The sequence below is a fragment of the Nannobrachium achirus genome (genome assembly GCF_963921795.1).
Source record: "Nannobrachium achirus genome assembly, chromosome: 13".
In the NCBI taxonomy this organism is placed as follows: domain Eukaryota; kingdom Metazoa; phylum Chordata; class Actinopteri; order Myctophiformes; family Myctophidae; genus Nannobrachium; species Nannobrachium achirus.
This window is the reverse complement of record NC_137833.1, coordinates 55,696,576-55,718,645: the sequence shown is the minus strand read 5'-3', so window position 1 is coordinate 55,718,645 and position 22,070 is coordinate 55,696,576. Positions and strand designations below refer to the sequence as shown.

Below are 22,070 nucleotides of genomic sequence, written 5' to 3'. Positions count from 1 at the left end.
ACAAGCTCACGCTGCGACGCGTTGTGAGCTTGTAGATCTGCTATTTTCAGTGTGCAACACCTGAGAGCAACCAAACATAAAATGACTCTCTTCTCCACTAGTCCCTCCCTAATGTGTTCAGTCTAGTTTTTATTTTGTAGACAAAATTGTCAATATATTTAGTCTTAGTTTTAGTCACCATAGCTTAGTTTTTATTTAGTTTTCGTCAGTGTAGCAGGGTTCTCAAACCTTTTTGTCATATTACACCAAGTAAATATGTAAATCTTCCCCCCTTAAGATACAGTTTGTCACAAGGTGAACTTGAGAGATTAGGAGAGATTTTAACCCATTTAGGCCTAACCTATAGAATAGGGCTAAATCAGAAATTAGCCTACAAAACAAATATGTTGCTACATACTGTACATGTACTGTAAGTGGTTTAACCACTTGAACCACAGCATACCTATTCTGAGTGGAATATTCACCAAAAATAGCCGATGTACAAGCTCACAACTTGTAGATCGGCTATTTCTGGTGAAGAGATATGATTTAGATCAACAAAGAATGCGCGAAATACAGTGAAATTCAAGTCTGATTTACAAAGTATGGAGGGTCTAGGGGCTCATTCAGGTGAGTGAGGTAAGTAACTCATACATACATGCATACATGGGCAACTGGCATCTCGGGGGCCACATGCGGCCCCCACCTTCACTTAATGTGGCCCACAGGTTGATATCAGAATACTGATATATTATTGATTTCAGCCGTTACAATTCCAAACATGCAAACATGACCCGCTTTAATTACTACTCATTGGTATTTTAGTCCATACAATTAACATAAGTATAACTAAATGCATTTGAAATTAAATAAAAAGAATGTCTTACTTAGGATTCCAATTAAAACATAGCAAAAATAGAAGATCTACAAGCTCAAAATGCGTCGCACTGCAACGCGTATTGAGATTGTAGATCATCTATTTTTGCTACTTTTGTGTGATATAGAATGATGAAGTAGGGCATACATTTTACGATAAAAACAGATATGAGAGGTTTTGCCCAATATTATGCAATGTGGCCCTCTGAATTGAATGTGGAAATATAGTGGCCCTCTCCATCATCAAAGTTGCCCACCCCTGAACTAGGTGATGTCAGGGTGGGGACTGCCCCATAGGTCGAACTCCCGTTGGGTCGAACAGCGTCGGCAGGTTAGATAATCACCCGCGTCATGGTTACTGAGGTTAGGTTTAGGGTTAGGGTTAGAGTTAGGCATAGTTTTACTGAGTTTAGGATTAGGGTTTGGGTTAGAGTTTGGTGGTCGATCCAAAGGGTGTTCGACCTAATGACATGTTACTGTCAGGGTGAGAGGTGAGTTGCTACTCAAAGCGGTGAGTGACGTAATGTTGTGGTTTTCTGACTTTAGGAAACTACACCACGGTGAGTTGTTAACTGAGTTGTTACCTCCCCCTTCCCATTCCCAAGTTGCATCACACTCTTTCATGAGCAGATGAGTTATGGGGGCTATTAGTGTTACTGTAAATAGTAATAAAAAATCGCCATCTTATTTTGTCTAAAAATACATATTTAAACACTTGTACACATGCCCCTGCCCATTGAAATCAAAATCGCTAAAATGGCTAAAACGATATTATTATTATTATGTAAAAATAAAAACAATCATCTTTTATTTTCTCTAATTACAATTTAAAACATGAACCCTTGTTGTAAAAAAACAAAGTTGTGCGTTAAGGGGAAGGAGACCTTGAAATGTGAAAGTTTGAGAAACACCACTCTTGAACAAACATCTGGCAGAAATAGACAATCTACAAAGCTCACAATGTGTCACGTTAAGATATTGGGTGTAGAAGGAAATATCAGTGGACCTAGTGAACATGTGATTATTCAGAGGTATAATTCGTTTATTTTCAGATTTAGTAACATACCAGTTATCCACAGGGCAGACGTGCTGGTTGTAGAGGGCCATGGCATACCTGGAATAGAAAAGAAGAAACAATCTTTTATTACACTGTTGACTAAGGTTTTTGATTGATTGATTGATTGACTGATTGATTATTTTATTAGACAAAAATGGAGAACAATACAAGTATAGTCAATACAATTGAAATGTAGTACAGTACAAGTACAGTTAAAGGAGTAGTTCACCCCTAAAATGACTTTTTTTCTATTGATTACTCATGCCATGGAGAGTAGAGTTCAATAATATTTTTAGTTTTTTGTCGAATTCCTAAGACAAAAATTTGATAACAGTAAATTTACCCCCATTGTTTCTGGATGGTGACCCGTTTCGAAACGGGTCACCATCCAGAATCAATGGGGGTAAATTTACTCGAATAAAATTTTTGTCTTAGGAATGTGACAAAAACCAAAAAATATTATTGAACTCTACTCTCCATGGCATGAGTAATCAATAGAAAAAAAGTCATTTTAGGGGTGAACTACTCCTTTAAACACCCTGCCTAAAAGGAACATCCCAAATAAGACATTTTACGTTGGAAGCCCTCAGTATTTAATTCATGGACATAATACATAGCAAGCAAAGAAAACATTCAATAATATCGCAGTTATAAAAACACTATATGTACAGGATAGGGGAAACAAGGGGGTGGTGCTAAGGTAAGGGGGTGCTCACTTCTCATCTGGGTTAAGTGATTAATACTTAAATCATGGGTCTTCAACAGGGGGTCCGGGACCCCTAGGGGTCCTCAGGGTTACTACAGGGGGTCCTCCAAATCTTTGAGTGATAGAACACTTTTTTCTCTTTTTTATATTATATAATTATATATCCATATGATGTATCCATATTCCGTGAACTTTAGCCAAAAATAGACGATCTGCTTGTAGATCGGCTATTTTTGGAAAAGAGCTTTGTGGCAGAGGGGAAAAAGAGCAGACTAAATACACAGTACATACTGAAAGGTCAAGTTTATTAAGTATTGACGGTTCAAGTGTTTAAATATCTGAAAACACAAATTGACATGAATCCAAAATACACTAATGATTGTGCTGCCAAACATTGAAATTATATGGAATCTATGATAAGGATGTGGGGGTCCCTGCTTCATCTCTCTCTCAACTAAGGGGTCCTTGGCCTGAAAACGTTGAAGACCCCTGACTTAAATAATTCAGGAACATGCTTGGAAATACACATGGGAGTACTCAGACTGTGACACGTGGACCTGTTGGGACTGTCCTGTGTGGAAGAAGGTCACCTAAACCCAAAACCCGGAGGAACCGAGTGACACACACTGTGTGTTTATTCAGTCGGGTCACCGAGCACTTTGGGTCAACTTCTGTTGCTTTTATAATGTGCTACACAAATAAAAAGGTGACTTGACGTGAGGTCGGTGACCAGGTGGGTCCCCACCCCAGTAGAAGTGAACGACCGCTGGGAGCAGAACAGATAAGGGTTGCCAACCGTCCTGTGAAACACAAAGAGTCGCCCCCTTATCTGGAAACTAAAAGACGTGTCCCGTATTGAACCGATGAGGGACACACTTTGTTCCTTGTTTTTTGGGAGATCGGTCAGTGACACACATCTTACAAGCCACTCAAACCTGCTTTTTCCTGTCCGTGCCTAATCTCTTTGCCCATAAATAGACGATCTCACAACGCGTTGAGTGGCATAGATATTTAGTGTAAAAGGACAAAAGCAGGGGGCTTGGTATAGTCACAGGGTTCCCACACATTTTAACCAATCAATTTCCAAAACTTTTCCAGAATATTTAACCCAATTTCCAGGCCTATACAACAACCATTCAGCCCAAATAACAAGTCTCTTACTCCTATGTGCAAGGCCCAAAGACAGGCAGTGTACAGTAGCAAAAAAAAAAGGCTGCAATCACGACTGTTTGGCGAAAAACCACTTAGCCAAATATGTTTCCAGGACCTTCCAGGACCCTTGATCAATTCAAAAACTTTTCCCGTACTGGAAAAATATTTGTCTAATTTAAAAATAGTTCCAAGAATTTCATGACCATGGGAACCCGGTATAGAGCACTGGGGGACCCAGAGCCTGGGGGACCCAGAGCAACAGGACTTCAGAGGAGAAGTAATTAGTAGTGGAAGGAGATGTACCAAGATCCATTCATCACACACACAAACACAGCTTATTATAAGCGACTCTGGGCTTGTTTTTTCTGTAAAGTTGCTTGTAAAATATTGGTAGTCGCGGGTTGCGTTATTTGGGGGGGCTTGTTTCCATAGCATAGTTACTCTTTTTTTTTATTTTTTTAAACCAGTCGTGACATTTTCATGTCAAGGACCCCCACAATGATTTGTCTACAGCAGGGGTCTTCAAAGTTTTCAGGCCAAGGACCCCTTAGCCGAGAGAGAGATGAAGCAGGGACCCCCATATATTGTATGAATGTGTGATGCAGATTTTCATCGATTTCATAGATAGATTCATAGACTTGTTTGACAGCACTGTCATCAGTCTATGTTGGATTTGTACTTGGTCTGCTCTTTTTCCCCTCTACACCAAACCTATTTGCCGAAAATAGCCGATCTACAAGCTCTCAACGCCTCGAGCTTGTAGATCTGCTGTTTTTGGCTAAAGTTCTCCTCAGAATAAAGATGCAAGGGGTTCAAGTTGATGTTGTAATTTAAAAGAATGATCAATCACAAAGATTTGGCGGCCCCCCCTGTAATAACTCTGAGGACCCCCTAGGGGTCCCGGACCCCCTGTTGAAGACCCCTGGTCTACAGACAAAAGACCCCCATCTGAAAATATGTTCTGACAGGGTCCCACCATACAAGAGTTGCAACAACAACAACGCAACGTGATGCGTTGTGAGCTTGTAGTTCTGCTATTTTCAAACAGTTGTGGTCTCGTTTTCAGACCTGGTTGCTAATTTCTCTCGCAAAGATCTGCCGACGCTGGAGACAGCAGCAGCCTGGGGGTCACCAACAGGCTAAACAGCAATTAAGACCGTCACCATGACAACGAGTAGCATCCTAAACTTCCGGCTTCTCTCTCCCTCTCTCTCTCTCTCTCTCTGCAAAGTATAAAGCCCTGAAATAAACACACAGCTGTCCTCCACATGAGACCAACCTTCTGGAGGTCCCCGAGACCCCAGTAGTCTAGTCCAAGGGTCTTCAACGTTTTCAGGCCAAGGACCCCTTAGTTGAGAGAGAAATTAAGCAGGGACCCCCACAACCTTTTCATAGATTTCAATTTAACCGTTTGACAGCACCATCATCAGTGTATTTTGGATTGTGTTTTCAGATATTTAACCACTTGAACGGTCATGGTTGTAAACTTTTTGAGAGATGTTATTCTGGTTGTAAGGCTGCACAACAGAAATAGGAATATATCGTGACTGTCCGGCATTTGCACGTTTTTTTTCGTGAATTAAGCCCTGCCTCGTCATATGAGACTGCCGCACAAAACTAGTGAAAATAGCAGATCCACAAGCACACAACGCCTCATGGTGCGAGGCGCTGTGTGCTTGTAGATCTGCTTTTTAAAATGATGAATACACAACGAACGGTTTTGGACACGTTTCCACCCGACAACAACGATATAATAAATATCCAATGTCAAAAATTCAGCTGCCAGAGTTCTCACCCGCTCCAAGCCCTGGCAGCCAGTGGTGCTTTGGGATTTTCTTTTCCGGGCGGAGGGTAATTTATTGACGTCACGTGCACGCGCCTCTAGAGGCTATTTAGATAGAAAGGATGTCAGCAGATCTAATGGAGGGAAAACAATAGTTTTCTAGTCTTGATTACATTTGCATTGTTACATAAGATTTTATGTTCTACTTTCTTTTAATTCATTTAGAAAATACAGCTCTGCAGTAGGCTAGAGAAACAAAGTTTGCCTTGAACGAATCTCAAACACTAAATACCACAGTAATGGAGCCATGTATGAGGACACACACACATCGACACATGCACATGCAGTCACAGCTGGAAACCTAGGTGTTAAAGTAGGCTATATCCATATGAATAGAGGGGGCTTGAGGACGCTCACACATTCACCACTAGAAACCTGTTATGCAAAGTAGTAGCCACTGATTAAAGTATAGCTTGTAGTTATCGCGGGGTGGGGGGTTGTCGCGGCTCTCGCGGGGGGTACCGTTCGGTGCCATCCGTGCGTCCGTGTGGGAATTTTTCCGACCACACAGCGTCCGGTCGCGTCCGGCCTCCAAAGCGCTACTGCTGGCAGCACATCACCCTCACCCGTAAACAACTGCACTGGCTTCCTGTTAAATACCGCATCAACTACAAACTCCTTCTCACCTACAAGTGTCAAAACGCCCTGGCTCCACAGTACCTCTCAGGCCTCCTCCAGGGGCGTCACAAGGGGGGGGGGGGGGGGAAAGTGGGGCTGAGTTACGAGGGCCCAAGGTGGAGGGGCCTGGAATTATTTTATACTTTAACTATTGAAAAAATAGCAGATGCACAAGTTCACAGCGCAGGTGCGAGCTTGTAGATCTACTACTTTTGAAAAGTTGTGAAAATGTGTGCAAATTTTTGTAATATATGTATTTTTTTAAGCGAACATTTGTAACTCAAATTTTGCTTCTGTGGGTCCGTGGAAGTAAATATTTTGAGATGGGGGTCCGTGGCCAAATACATATCATTTTGGGGGATCTTTCACATGAAAAGGTTTGAGCACCACTGACACATTTTCACGATTTTTCAAAAATAGCAGATCTACAAGCTCGCAGCGCGGCACTCGGTGCCGCGCTGTGAGCTTGTATATCTGATATTTTTCAATAGTTAAAGCACAAAATAACACATACTAATTTGTTCCCAGTCTAAATGGGTTAGACCCCCTCCCCCTATGAAGAACATTCATGGGGGGCCCCGCAGTGAATCCTTGTACCCAGGGCCCAGAATTTGGTGCGACACCCCCTGGCCTCCTCAACGATAAACCTACTCCGTCACGGACCCTGCGGTCAGCAATCTCTGTCCCCAGTGCGAAGAAGCGGACTGTCGGCGACAGCCCCCACCCTATGTTTTTTTCTTCTCTGAGCTGCTTTTTTTGTTAGTTTTTTCGCACTGATTTTTGACTTTGCACTATTACAGTAGGTTGTGTTGGTAGTTTCTGAGTATTCTGCTTTGTTTAACAATGTCAGTGAGATACTTGTTGCACTAACTAGCATTGACTGTTACGGTCTCTTTTTGTAAGTCACTTTATGTATATATATTTATATATTATTCGCCCCCTCTATTGATGCACCTTCTCTTTATTGGTACTGTACTACTCTTTTTTTGAGCGGTGGTCACAACGCTCCTATACGTGGCCGTGTGTGTGGGTATGTCTGCGTGTCTGTCTGTCTGTCTGTCTGTAGCCTACAGTACCTTTTTTGGCCACACATGTTAAGGGAGGGGCGCTGTTGTTCAGGCCAGACCCCACACACACACACACACACACACACACACACACACACACACACACACACACACACACACACACACACACACACACACACACACACACACACACACACACACACACACACACACACACACACACACACACACACACACACACACACACACACACACAATGGATGGATACCAGTGGCGGCCTGAGTGACATGCATTTTATTATTAATATTTTGTTTAATATTGTTTTAATATTTTTTATTATATATATATACAGGTATATATATATTTGTTTTGCTGTTGCGCAGCCTCCACGACCACCGCTCAGTTCACACGGGTGTGATTTTCTTTTCTTTTACTCTTATCTATCTGTTGTCTTACTTCTCTGTAACTTTGTAAATACTATATACTGCTATGCTACAACTGGACAACTGAATTTCCCCCTTGGGATAATAAAGGTATCTATCTATCTATCTATGTGGAGCTCTCTGCCACTGGAGATTCACCATGCCCCAACACTGGACTCTTTTAAGGCTGCCTTGAAAAGACACTTATTCACTCAGGCTTATGGCACTTAGTTTAGTTGTTTGTATAGGATTTTTGTAAAGCGCCATGGGCTTTTGAAAGGCGCTAGATACATTTAAGTTATTATTATTATTAATATAAACGGTAAGACAGAGTTCATTTCCCGGTGAATTCCTCACGTCTCGCGTCAGCGCAACCACACTTGCAATATCCCAGAATTTCACCTCTATCCTAACCCCTCCCCTCCTAACCAGAGGCGTCTAACCAGAGGGTATGCCAAGGTATGGCAGCTGCCAGCTGCTACAGGGGGAACAAAATTAAATGTACTTCTTAAAATAAATTCGTCATGCCTGTTGCTAAGGTATGGCAACATGACTGGTGTCTTGCACATGCGCGCGAAGGCGCGTGTGCAAGACACCAGTCATGTTGCCATACCTTAGCTTTTGCTGAACTGACACCACTGCTCCTAACACTCAGATGCATGCTGCAGGTGACACAACAACCACAACCATATTACATAATGTTGAATGTAAACTCCATGCAACTGCCTGCCTGTTGCTTGTTTTTCTGCCTGCTAACATCAAATGAAACATGTGAAACATATGGTCTCGCATGCAGAGACTCGCACAGTGTGGCGTGACTCCCCACCCCGCACCCATACAGTGAACCCATTTGGGTTGAATGTACACCAGCCACTCTTAACCCATTAAGACATGGAATTATTTTATACTTTAGCTATTGAAATAGCAGATATACAAGCGGCACCGAGTGCTGCGCTGTGAGCTTCTGCGAGCTTACAGATCTACTATTTTTGAAAAAATCGTTTCTGCAAATCTTTGAATATATCTTTTTAAAGTGAACATTTGTAACTCAAAATATTTGCTTCTGGGGGGTCCCCGTCCCGATACATAATATTTTGAGACGGGGGTCGTGGCCAATTTTATATATAATTGGGTCCTTGACATGAAAATGTTTGAGAACCACTGACATAGAAACATGCGTTTTTTAGAAGACATTTTTAGTCTACTTGCCAGCCCATAGAGCCCCATTGTGAACCCGGCCGGACATGTTGAATACACCAATGTTTTATGTTAGAAATGTTGAGTAAGGGTCGCCAGCATTTAGAAACTGCCGGATGCTAACTTGCATATGTTGAGCAATTTGCATAATTTGCTTTAATTAGCATAATCACCTATATGGACAATATGTCAAAAACTGATTGGACGATTTGAACAATATTGGAGTGGTTTTGGGGGTTATTGAGGATGCTGAATCCATTTCTAAAATTTTCTAAATTCAAAACGGACGTTTTAAACCGATACTTGATACTTTTTTGTTGATTTTGATTATGAATTAAATTATAAATGTGGTTATTTATATGCTTATACATTATCTGCATTTCAAAAGCCAAATATAGACAATCCACACTAATTATTAGAACAATGACTGCCACAATAGCCTATAAAAAATAGTCACTTCATCATTTGGAAAATCAACAAAAAAGTATAAAAATCATCCCAATTTAAGTTAGTATATGGCCATTTCCGGTTTAAAACGGCCAAAAATAGCAAGATCTACAAGCTCGCTGTGAGCTTGTAGATCTGCTATTTTTCAATATCTAAGGCATAAAATAATGGTTAAAGTATCAATGCGTTCCAGGTCTAAATGGGTGGTTAACCTGTGGGCGGAGACCCACTGGCGGGCCGTGAGGATATTGCAGTGGGTCCCAAAGGAATTGGCAGTACTACACACAATATTTTAATGATAATATTAACATTAATATTCAAAAATGTATTTGGTTCTTTAAAACCTTGAAAAATGAGTTTAGGAAGCCGAATGGCCAAATGGGTTGTGGACAGAAAGGGTTGAGGACCTTTTTAAACAAACCATGTCTCTCTGTATGAAATGAAGACTGACAAGCAAATTAGGGCTGGGACTGATTCATTTTGATGAATTAATTAAAGAAAGTTAATGCGATTTAGAAAATTAACTCATTTTAATCGCATTTTGTTTTTGCAACACAGAACCTTCAGTTTTCAGGTTCGTACTGATCATATCACCAACCAAGATCAAAGCCGATCAGAACGCTTTGCTTGGCCCAGTGGATGGGAAATTTTGATAAAAAACTCACTTATTGATTCACTCGTATACCAAAATGTGTTTTACTTTAAAACGCAAATGCTTCTCAGGTCAAATATTTATAAAGCCCTAAAGCAAATACTCTGAGTTCTCATCACCAGTAACTCAGCAAAGAGGAAACTTTATGCTCTTCACCTCAAGGATGAGATGCAGTTCTTACTCACATAACAAGCTTCCTCAAATCTTTGATATTTCAACAGACACAGAGCCACAGGGACGTGCAGAGAATGTTAGAGAGGCAGGGGTTGAAATTTCTAAAATGGCCTTTTGGTGAAAATATCGAAAATAGCAGACCTCCAAGCTCACGAGGTTGGCTATTTTCGGTGCTTGAAACCACACTGAACTAAGAAATGTCAAGTCAGTTTCTACAGAGAGAAGGTAATCCTTTCAACATAAGATGCTGCATTTAAGTTCAGGTGTTTGGACAAGGCAATTCTCTTGAATGCTGCCTTCAGGTATGGCATGGAAAGAGGGCATTTGCATTTCTTTCACCATAGTAAAAACTGCATCCATGGTCTGGAGAGGGCACTTTTTACAGACCGATAAAAGGACAGGGCCTTGTCCTTGTGTGTGCATGTGCCTGTGTGTGCATGTGCCTGCTGAGCCAGAACCATTGACACTCTCTTCACACACAAACACACACTTTCCATTCGCAGGGATCCAGCTCTGTGTGTACACATGACTTCTGAAAGAGAAATGTGGACGTTTCCCTGGGACACAAACTAGTGAAAATAGCAGATCTACAAACTCACATTTGTAGATGTTCTATTTTCACTGCCTCTAAAGGCCAGACCGCACCAATGCAACAAGTCGCAACGCCTTGCAACAAACCTGTCCACACCCATGGAACTCCATGCAACTGAAAAAGAAAAAAAAAACTCTCGCCACACTGTCTTCAAATGCAGGCATGCTTAATCAGGCCTAAAATTATTGAATGCTTTAACCAATGAAAAATAGCAGATATACAAGCTCGCAGCGCGGCACCGAGTGCCGCGCTGTGAGCTTGTAGATCTGCTATTTTTGGAAAAAGTCATGCAAATGTGTGCAAATCTTTGAATATGTGTATTTTCAAAGCGAACGTTTGTAACTCAAATTTTGCTTCTGGGTGGTCCCTGGAACTAGATATTTTGAGATGCGGGTCCGTGGCCAAATACATATCATTTTGGGGGTCCTTCACATGAAAGGTTTGAGAACCACTGACATAGTAGTCTCTCAAGAACAGACTAACTGAGCTCCAGTTGAAGTGAAAAGGACCTTTTCTTTGACGATGGCTGGCCAGATTGCTTACATAGAAACATAGGTTTTTCCAAAAACCTTAGAAGGATTCAAAAGACACTTATAAAATCGGGTCAAAATTCTAATTTTCACGATTTTTCAAAAATAGAAGATCTACAAGCTTGCAGCGCGGCACTCGGTGCCGCGCTGTGAGCTTGTATATCTGCTATTTTTTTATATTTAAAGCATAAAATATTGCGTCATAATGTGTTCAGGCCTAAATGGGTTAATCAGGCTAAGATAGCCTGATGAAGGTCTAAAACAGTGGTTCAGTGGTTCTCAACCTTTTCAGGTCGCGACCTTTTATGTTCCTCGACGCACCTGTCGCATTCGTAGGTGTGCAAGAGATTTTCATTTTCATTAACTCCTTGCAACTGCCATACTGTAGCAAGTAGTTGCATTGGTGTGAACTGGCCTTTAAATGTTTTATTTGATTGTATTTTTTTTTATCTATTCATGAAAATGTATTCGATTTTATTCGTGAAACACTTTTGAAATGTTGTAATTGTTTTAATTGATGAAAAGTTGAGATTTCTTTTTTTTTTTTATTACAATTTCTTTTGCACTGGGAAAGCAAAGCGCAGGAGTCGAGGCATTAGATTTCGTTCGACTCCGTTCGACAGATAAATATCTTGGAAAAAAAGCAGATCTACAAGCGCACAACGAGATGGGCTGTTTTGACAATGTGTGGAACGGGTTGAGAACCACTGCACTAGAAGACACACAGACACGCGGCAACATTAAGTCGTGCCTCAGCTTCCTGTGCTAATGCAAACATCACACCATCTGCCCCCAGCAGCCATGAATAATCATCATCAGGACGAGATGCAGAGGGAGAGGAGGGGGCGATGAGGGGGGGGGGGGGGGGGGAGAGATGGTGAGATAAGGAAGCATCCTACTGAGACATTCTACAACCTAATATGGAAAATGGATAGTCGTAAACATTGGCACAAACGTAACGGTTACTCATTTACGCTGCGTTACGTTGGAGACGTAAACACGTTTTTGCTCGAGGGACCCAAAAGGTTGATGACAGATTCTGTAGATAGATAGATCAGTGTTTCTCAACCACTGTGCCTGGGGACCTTTGGTGTGCCCCTGAGAAGGGTCAAGTGTGCCCCTTGAAACTGCTTGAAAGCCAGTATTGTATTTATCATTTTAAAAATGATTAAACTAGTGAAAACAGCCGATCTACAAGCACACAACGCCTCGCGGTGCGAGGCGTTGTGTGCTTGTAGATCTGCTGTTTTCACTACTGTTGTGCGACAGCCTTGTATGATGAAGCAGGGCTTTACTTTGCGAAGAAACGTACAAGTTTGAGAGAGAGACAGACAGACAGACAGACAGACAGACAGACAGACAGACAGACAGACAGACAGACAGACAGACAGACAGACAGACAGACAGACAGACAGACAGACAGACAGACAGACAGACAGACAGACAGACAGACAGATAGATAACCAATGCAGTGCCAAACAAAAGTATTCATAACAGTCAATGCTAGTCAATGGTGCTACACAAGTAATATATAGTATTTTCACTGTTCAGACCCAGCAGCGCTCATACACTGTGTGTGTGTGTGTGTGTGTGTGTGTGTGTGTGTGTGTGTGTGTGTGTGTGTGTGTGTGTGTGTGTGTGTGTGTGTGTGTGTGTGTGTGTGTGTGTGCTTGTAAATCTTGTAAAACATGTAAACCATCAATCAATCTGTGATATGCCCTGATTTTCAAACCGTTTCTACAAAAAAAAAACACATGACCTACTGTATTATAATGTAAATCTTTGGGGTGTGACATGACACCTTTAAGTAAAAAAAAAAGTGACATCTTCCATTACTGGCACTGGCAGTGCTGTTGTTGCATAATAATTGAGTGTGGAAACCCAGCACTGCCAGCAGTAGGCTATGAGTGGGCAGGTCTGACTGGAACACTACCGTCAGTACGAGTGGGCAGGTCTTAAAGGAGTAGTTCACCCCCAAAATGACTTTTTTTTCCTATTGATTACTCACACTAGGGGACTTCCACATAATATTTTTTAGTTTTTTTTTGTCACATTCCTAAGACAAAAAAAGTTAAAAAGTATATGTACCCCCATTGATTCCGGATGGGGACCCAAATGCATTTGGGTCCCCATCCGGAAACAATGGGGGTACATTTATTGTAATCAAATTATTGTCCTAGGAATGCGACAAAAAACAAAAAAATATTATTGAACACAACTTCACAAGTCTCCATGGCGTGAGTAAAAAAAAATACAGTATTTATTTCCTTTGACTTGCTTTTACACTACTATGCTGAAACAAGTGGAAAAACAAACTGAGTTCTGTAGAAAAAAGTAAATAGTGAAGGGGAAAAAATACATTTATATTCAACCTGCTTTTCTAACCAGCACAGTTTTGTTCCTGGCATTTTCAGATGTACATTTTTGTTTATATGGTTGCGGTCTTCGTACAGTTAACCACTTGACTTGTTGAACCCCGCTTATATTCCTGAGGGGGACATAAGCCAAAAATAGACGATGGTATATCTTTAGCGAACAGATTTGGTGTAGAAGGGGGGGAAAGCACAGAGCCAACGCAGGTCCGCTTTATTAAAAAATGTTGAGGGTTTAGTAGTTCAAGACCCATTTACCCATGGGACCCATTGAGACCTGAGGCCGTTTCTAATAACGGCCTTCTAAATTAGAAGTTCTCACACTTTTAAAGCTATACTGTGTAAGTTGCTCAACTAGTGGTCAGTAGCTCTATAGCAAACCGCGGTCGCGTCCGCGTCTTTCGGCCGTTTTTCGCCGCGGACCGGGCCTCACACCCCCGCGTCTGCCTCCACCTCGCCGAGATCTATCTTTAGAGGGGTCCCTGGTTCCTGTGCGTTCAGGCATTCCGGAGAAACGGACTCCTTCACCCGAGTATATGCTGTTGTTTTGTTGAGGCAAGCTACTTCCTGAGAAGTCAGCAAGATGCGCTGTGATTGGCCGGCAGTGTATAACCCTCGCTGTGATTGGCCGGTAGTGTATGATGACGTAATTTTTCCGCGAAAACCGGACCCCGGCGAGGATCACAGAAAACATATAAAGAGAAGGCTTTAGAAGCTGAAAATAACGGAGTGGGTGTTCTAAAACTTTAGCGATTTAACAGTTAGGACAATTTTAAGATTTGTTTTATAAAAAAAGTTACATGGTATAACTTTAAGAGTTTTTTTTTTCTAAAATTCTCAGAAATAGCAGCACAACAATCTAAAATGACACAGATGCTAAAAACAAGCACCAGTCCAGCTTGAGGGCATTTCTAAATAAAGCAGACCTATTCTAGTCCCTCTCTCTTTAGCATGCTGCATGTGGACCTGCACCAGTGTGGCCCTGTGGTCGCACAGGGCTAAATAATAATAGCTTTGTTTACATAATTGGGACCCCGCCAAGCAGGGGCGTCACAAGGGGGGGTGAAAGTGGGACTGAGTTACCAGGGCCCAAGGTGGAGGAGGGGCCCTATAGTAACTTTAGCCATTGAAAAATAGCAGATATACAAGCTCACAGCGCGGCACCGAGTGCCGCGCTGCGAGCTTGTAGATCTGCTATTTTTGAAAAGTCGTGAAAATGTGCGCAAATCTTTGAATGTGTATTTTTTAAGCGAACATTTGTAACTCAAATTTTGCTTCCGGGGAACTAAATATTTTGAGATGGGGGTCTAGCTGTGGCCAAATACATATCATCCTGGGGGTCCTTCACATGAAAACGTTTGAGCACCACTGACATAGAAACTAATAAGTTTCTTGCACACATTTTCACGATTTTTCAAAAATAGCAGATCTACAAGCTCGCAGCGCGGCACTCGGTGCCGCGCTGTGAGCTTGTATATCTGCTATTTTTCAATAGTTAACATTCATGGGGGGCCCGCGCAGTGAATCCTTGTACCCAGGGCCCAGAATTTGGTGTGACGCCCCTGCCACCAAGGCCATGCGATGCGGTGAGCAGTAATTGCATGCCTGGGAGCACTATATGGCAGGGGCAGACCACATTTCCCCCGCCTGGGAGCAGTATATGGCAGGGAACAGACCACGTTTCCACCCCCCTTTCAAGATTCTATCTATGGCGAGAAGCATTTTGAGAGCAAGGATTGCCATGGAAACTTGTGGCGTTCTGTGAATTTCCCAGTGGCCCAAAAGAACAACATGTCAATGAAGAGCAGGTGTGCGCTTCGACTAACTGTACCTTTTAAGGTCACTGTCTGTACTGTTGTTCCCTATTGAGCTTGGCACATTTCCCGGGGCAAGCTGCCCAGATCACACATGTCACACGTGTCTTCTTATTTTTTCACTCTCAAAAAGCGCCTGCAATGTAGTGCATTTGAAACTACATTGCAGTGCACATCATGGGGTGATCACTGCTTGCCTCCTGTGAATTGTTTTATTTAAAAATGTGTTTATTTTCTGTTTGCTGAGTGAGGTCAGCAGACAAAGTGACGTGAGTGAGATAAAAAAAAAACTGTGTGAAATGTGCCAATCTCAACATGAAACAACGGGTATGTCCAAGTTGTCCAACAATGTTACTTTTCAGAAAATGGAGGGGAAAAGTGGATCCAGTGGATCCAATGTGATTATTATTTAGTCACAAAGATCTTGTTAATACTTTTACGTAGTTCAATATTCATAAAAAACCCAAAGACACTATGTCTAACTCTAACAAGCTCACAATGTGTCACATTGCGAAATATTAAGTAGTGCATTCATTTACACACAAAAACAAATACATAAAATAGTAAGACGCCCTAAGGGCGAGAAGCGACCTCCTCCTAAAGGGCTAGGTCACGCTGAAACAACAGAGACTGACACACTATGTCCATATATGGGCATTCCCAGATATGGGCTTAATACTGATAACATGTAAACTAACACAGGATGTCGTTTACAGCTAAACAGTACTCTCAATAATGTTTACCAGTAAGACTCCCTAATCGGGAGATAAGCTACCGTCAGGTCGCATACACAAACTTTAGAAGGCAATGGTAGCCAATCAGGAGGGAATATGGGAAATCCATGTATATATGAATATATCTTATATATCTTATATCTTAGGCCAAAATCTGTATGAGCAGTGTCCAAAAATGTGCCTGGAGGTTGTGAGGTTGTTATTTTGCGGAGGTTGTGATTTGCGGAGGTTGTGATTTGCCATCCAAGGAGTGTGTGTGCACAGTTTGGAATCAAGAGTAGGGGCAAAAGTGTGATTTGACGTGACAGACAGACAGACAGACAGACGGAGGGACAGCCGGTGGAGCTTTTCATAGTAACTTGCGACCTGACGGTCGCAAAAGAAAATGTTGAAATGAGAAATAGACAATGCAGTAACCAACTATTGATTCTATAATCAACTCGTCCCGTTATTTTCCAAGCTGACTGTGTTGCATTGGACGCACTTGGCATAAATTAAAGGACTACTTTCATTAACGCGAGCAATTCGATCCTTTTAAAATCCATCAAACCGCTCCTTCAGGGTGATAAAGACCCCCTCAGGTTTGTGACGGGGTCTAATCACGCTGTTGGGGTTTATCTCTCAATAATCACCTGCTCTGCTCCCCATTTATTTATTATCCCTTGTTTATCTGCACATTTCGTTGACCAGGGTCCCTTAGAGGGCTATCCTTGGCCCACTCATTTTCTTTCCCCTCTACACCGGTGGTTCTCAACCTGTGGGTCGGGACCCCCAGGGGGTTTCCCAAATTATTTTGGGGGGTCCGTCCCCAGATGATTAATGTGCAACATTGTTTTCTCACTCAACAGTAAACAAACCAACATGAAGTTTATAGAGGGTAAATGCACATTTCTAAAGTGACAATTTGAGGGCTTTTTAATACCTCTAAAATGACAAATTAAACATAAAAAAGATTAAAATATTAGAAGCAGAAATTGTGAAAAGAGTTGCAAGGCGTTGTCTCGTGAAGATCTGCTATTTTCACAATAGAACCGTGTTACACAAAATTTAATGCCTCAACTCTTAGCACTCGTCAGGGTGGGGGGTCCCCAGTTAAAATGTGATTATGTGGGGGTCGCAGCCTGGAAAGGTTGAGAACCACTGCTCTACACCAAATCTCAAAGCCGAAAAGAAAGCTGAAAATGTAGATCGGCTATTCTCACCAAATGTTCAGGTTCAGTGCCATTGAAGAGTATCGGCAATCAGTCTTTTCATTGTTTTTGCGACCGTCAGGGAGCAGTTTACTATGAAAACCTCCACCGGCCGTCGGTCGGTCACACGTCACACCTTTGCCCTGCTCATATCTCCGCATCAGTATATAGGGCTTGTTTGTTTATTGTATGACATCACGCCACATCATCAGCTGTGGACTCTGTGATGTCATCGTATCGCATCAGTATATAGGGCTTGTTTGTTTATTGTATGACATCACGCCACATCATCAGCTGTGGACTCTGTGATGTCATCGTATCTCCATATATGGCCATCTCCGTATATGGAGATATAAGTCGTCCATGCCCAAGTATGGGCTGGTGAGGTCAGACTTTATGTGATGCGTAGGTTATCTCCATATATGGAGATTCAACATTCCAGGCAATGCTCTCTTCCCTGGTGAGAATTGCCCCTTTATATAGGGCTTGTTTGTGTATTGTATGACATCACGCCACATCATCAGCTGTGGACTCTGTGATGTCATCGTATCTCCATATATGGCCATCTCCGTATATGGAGATATAAGTCGTCCATGCCCAAGTATGGGCTGGTGAGGTCAGACTTTGTGTGATGCGTAGGTTATCTCCATATATGGAGATTCAACATTCCAGGTGTAACTATGGCTACCCGTATGACGTGAGAGGTGGAGGTTGTGATATTTGTGGAGATAAGCGACCAACGGTCGCTTATCTCCCGATTAGGGAGTCTTACTGGTATATTAAACTAGCCCTTACCCGTTCAAAGATATGAGCTCCAAAATGATGTGCAGTGTGTGGGTTATGGGATGTGCACTGTGCACACAGTATATGAGGGATGGAAAGTAACTTTAACTGGTGCTTGCATGATAATATGTAGGAGAATCAATATAAGAAATACCCGTTTCGTTTAATGGCTACAGAGATACTGTCCCCCGGCCCGCACGCACGCACGCACGCACGCACGCACGCACGCACGCACGCACGCACGCACGCACGCACGCACGCACGCACGCACACACGCACACACGCACACACGCACACACACACACACACACACACACACACACACACACACACACACACACACACACACACACACACACACACACACACACAGCTGGTTAAAGATGTTGCCTCATGCTAGATGCAGAATAGATATGCCTCATGCTAGATGCAGAATAGATAGTAGATACAATATAAAAATGCTAATATACAGCATATGATTTGTGAAAGTGACAAACGGGCTTCACAGTTATGTCAGGTGTGTTCATATGCTAATGGTGATGCGATTTCAGATCAATTGCTCCAGCCACTGAGGAGAAACGCTGTTTCAGACAGACAGACAGACAGACAGACACTCACTCAGACATTCGGAAAATTATATGTTTGATATCAGTAGCTAGGGGTGGGCGATATGGAAACCAAATGGACCCGTAAGGGTCCATTTGGTTTCATTTGTATACTGTCAGAGTTAAGGGGAAACCTTAAAGTTTGTGAACTACTGATTTAGACCAAAATGCTAAATTCTGCAATGAATCTCTGTATTAACGATTAAACAGGATTTTTTACAAGGCTCCCTCAATTGTATCACGATATATATACGATACCTCTGAAAAGGCATATTGTGGAGACATTGTATCGTCTCAACGATAATTATCACCATATCACCCACCCCTACCAGTAGCCCAGAGTTATGCAGGAACTCAGTTCCCCATAATGCTTTGGGCGAATAATTTATAAACATCTACATATCCGCTTCCGAATTCAGTCTAATGATAAGGCAATGCAGACAAACGCATTCATCTAGGATTCTACATTCGGTGGACCATCGCGGTAACAATTTTGATTTTCTGGGTGAAAGATGACATGTTCGGTGGCTGTTAAAAACAGCGCGAACTTACACAATATGGACACGTAGTAGCTTCCGTGGGCCTTCAAATTAAGGTATCAATGAAAAACGCTGGCAAGGTCCGACCTGAATGAATAAATACCTGGCATTGATTGTGTTAAGACTATGGGTCGAGAGTCCATGTGTCCATTTATGCAAAATTCTTTGATATGTCAACATTCAGCGGTCTGTCTGGCAGGAGAACATGCCTGCAGCCGGTAGCCACTGGAAACAATAAAATAAGCCATTGTTTCCAAATAGCAGACAGTCAGGCACCCGAGCTGACCTTTGAAAGGACAATGATTATTGAAGTGAGACATGCCAGTGGAATGACAGCAAGGACCTACGGTAGGAGTCTGTGGTGAACACAAACCCAGCAGGAACTAAAATAACGCTGCCCTGGAACCAGACCAATCCGCCTGGGCAAAAAAACTTGCCCTTGGCGAATATGGGTCTGGCCCCGCACAATTCACCCTTTGTCAAGTCCCGCCCGTTGTCCCGCCCCTCTTCACACCCATTGGTTGCTGTGTCTTGGTGGGACACTCGGTGGGACACTCCATCCACTACCATTGTAATTCAGTTGCTTCGTATTGTTGTTGTGTGTTCAATTATAATTTCAAACTTGGTTTCAGTAAAATGGAGCTGCTCAGTGGCAGTATAGTGACTCAGCATTTTTTTAAATGTTTTTATTTCTCCAAAAAATGATGTTTCAGCAAATTCAACATAAAAAAGGCGGGACCAGGGCGGGACAAGGCAAATAGAGCCTGCTGGTTGGTCAGTCAGGGACCAACCAGAAGGCTAACAAAGGGTGAATTGTGAATCCATTTCCTCTCCCCCAAAATTTGGGGGACCAATCAGGGCCGAGCATTGGTCTGGTCTAACCAATCGTGTCCAGAGCCTTTTTTTTTAACCCACCCCTTTTCTGCCTGAGAGTCCAGACTAATATCCGATATGCAGAGAGGAATAGTATGAGCAACGCCAGGCTAAAATAACGCTGCTGTCGGGGCATCAACATCTTATCTATATTTTAATTCTTCATGTTTTTTTTCCTGTAACTTGTATTCTTTATTCTATTGCTAGCTTCAATTAGAATGGTCTTTAATCTTGAAAATACAGAACAAACTAAAACGGCTATGAGCTTACCAGGCCGTGCAGCTTGTAGATAGGCTATTTGTGGCAAGCGACAGGATAACGTGTTAGCCTCATAGCATAATTGCCTACGTCAGGGGTCTTCAACAGGGGGTCCGGGGTCCCTAGGGGTCCTCGGAGTTACTACAGGGGAGCCTCCAAATCTTTGTGTGATAGAAACCTTTTCCTCCTTTTACTAAGTACAGAGTGAAAGGTCCAGTTATGTATTGACAATTCAAGTGGTTAAATACGCATCTGAAAACACAATTTGACATGAATCCAAAATACACTGATGATTTTGCTGTCAAACAATGAAACCACATGGAATCTATGAGAAGGTTATGGTGGTCCCTGCTTCATATCTCTCTCAACTAAGGGGTCCTTGGCCTGAAAACGTTGAAGGTCTGTAATTTTTTGGCACAGCTGCTTCAGTGTGCCTCATTGCCTATGTCCTCCTCGGCCTATCAGAATGTCTGTTACATTCCAAAATCGCTATCTGCCTCAGTCATTTTAAGTCAACTTTTTGACTTGGGCAGAAATTATTTTGGAATGTAGCAAGCATTCTGATCGGCTGAGGACATATACGCTGTAATGCAGGGTGATTCAGCAGTGTTAGGAGAGTAGAGTTAAGCCTCTATCAGAGTACAGGGTGATGTGTCGGGACTCGCGGTGGAAAGCTCTTCACCGCAAGGAATGACGTAACGTTGTAGTTTTATGACTCAAAAAGACTACACCGCGGTGGATAGCTCTTCACCGCGGTACCGACTCTGATAGGGGCTTTAGGCAGATATAAATAAAGACAGATAAACAAAATGACTTTGGCAAAATATCGTCACTGTCGGGCAGAAACCTTGTATCTCCAAGTTTCAAATGTGTACGTTTTTTCGCTAAGTAAAGCCCTGCTTCATCATACGTACAAGGCCATTGCACAAAACTAGTGAAAACAGCAGATCTACAAGCACTTGTAGATGTTTTCACTAGTTTAGTTCATTTTTTAACATTAATTTTTTGGACATACAAGGTTTCCACCCAACGACGACGACATGTTTCGTCATGATTGCCTAATTCAACTATAGATGACTTGACTGAGGCAGATAGTGAGTTTACTTTTCTTCTTTTCTGAAAACCTAAAAAAAAAAGATGTCTTTTATGCCATACGAGGCTAACGAATGGCTCCTGTGGAATCCAAATGACTGAGAGCTTTAATGCAGGGGTCTTCAACGTTTTCTGGCCAAGGACCCCTTAGTTGAGAGAGAGATGAAGCAGGGACCCCCACAATCCATAGATACCATTGTCATCTTTTGACAGCACAGTAGCACCGTCATCAGTGTATTTCGGATTCTTGAACCGCCAATACTTAACAAACTTCACCTTCACTCTGTACTTGGTCTGCTCTTTTTCCCCAAAACACCAAACCTCTTTGCCAAAAATAGCCAATCTACAAGCTTGTAGATCTGCTATTTTTGGCTAAAGTTATCAGAATATGGACGCTATAGGGTTCAAGTGGTTAATATAAAAAAGGAGGAAAAAAAGTTTCTATTACACAAAGATTTGGAAGACCCCCTGTAGTACTGAGGACCCCCTGGGGGTCCCGGACCCCCTGTTGAAGACCCCTGCTTTTAATGCATGCAT

The 22,070-nt window shown here is 42.3% G+C and overlaps 1 protein-coding gene across 1 annotated transcript in view; it reads right to left on the bottom strand.

Annotated features, from left to right (window-relative positions):
- LOC308297082 (transmembrane protein 150A) overlaps positions 1-22,070 on the bottom strand; it is a 100,599-nt gene that overhangs the window by 68,148 nt on the left and 10,381 nt on the right. The window contains exon 3 of the mRNA XM_080740484.1: positions 1,922-1,969. Within this exon, the coding sequence (XP_080596610.1) occupies positions 1,922-1,969 (48 nt within the window). The remainder of the gene's footprint in view (positions 1-1,921; positions 1,970-22,070) is intronic.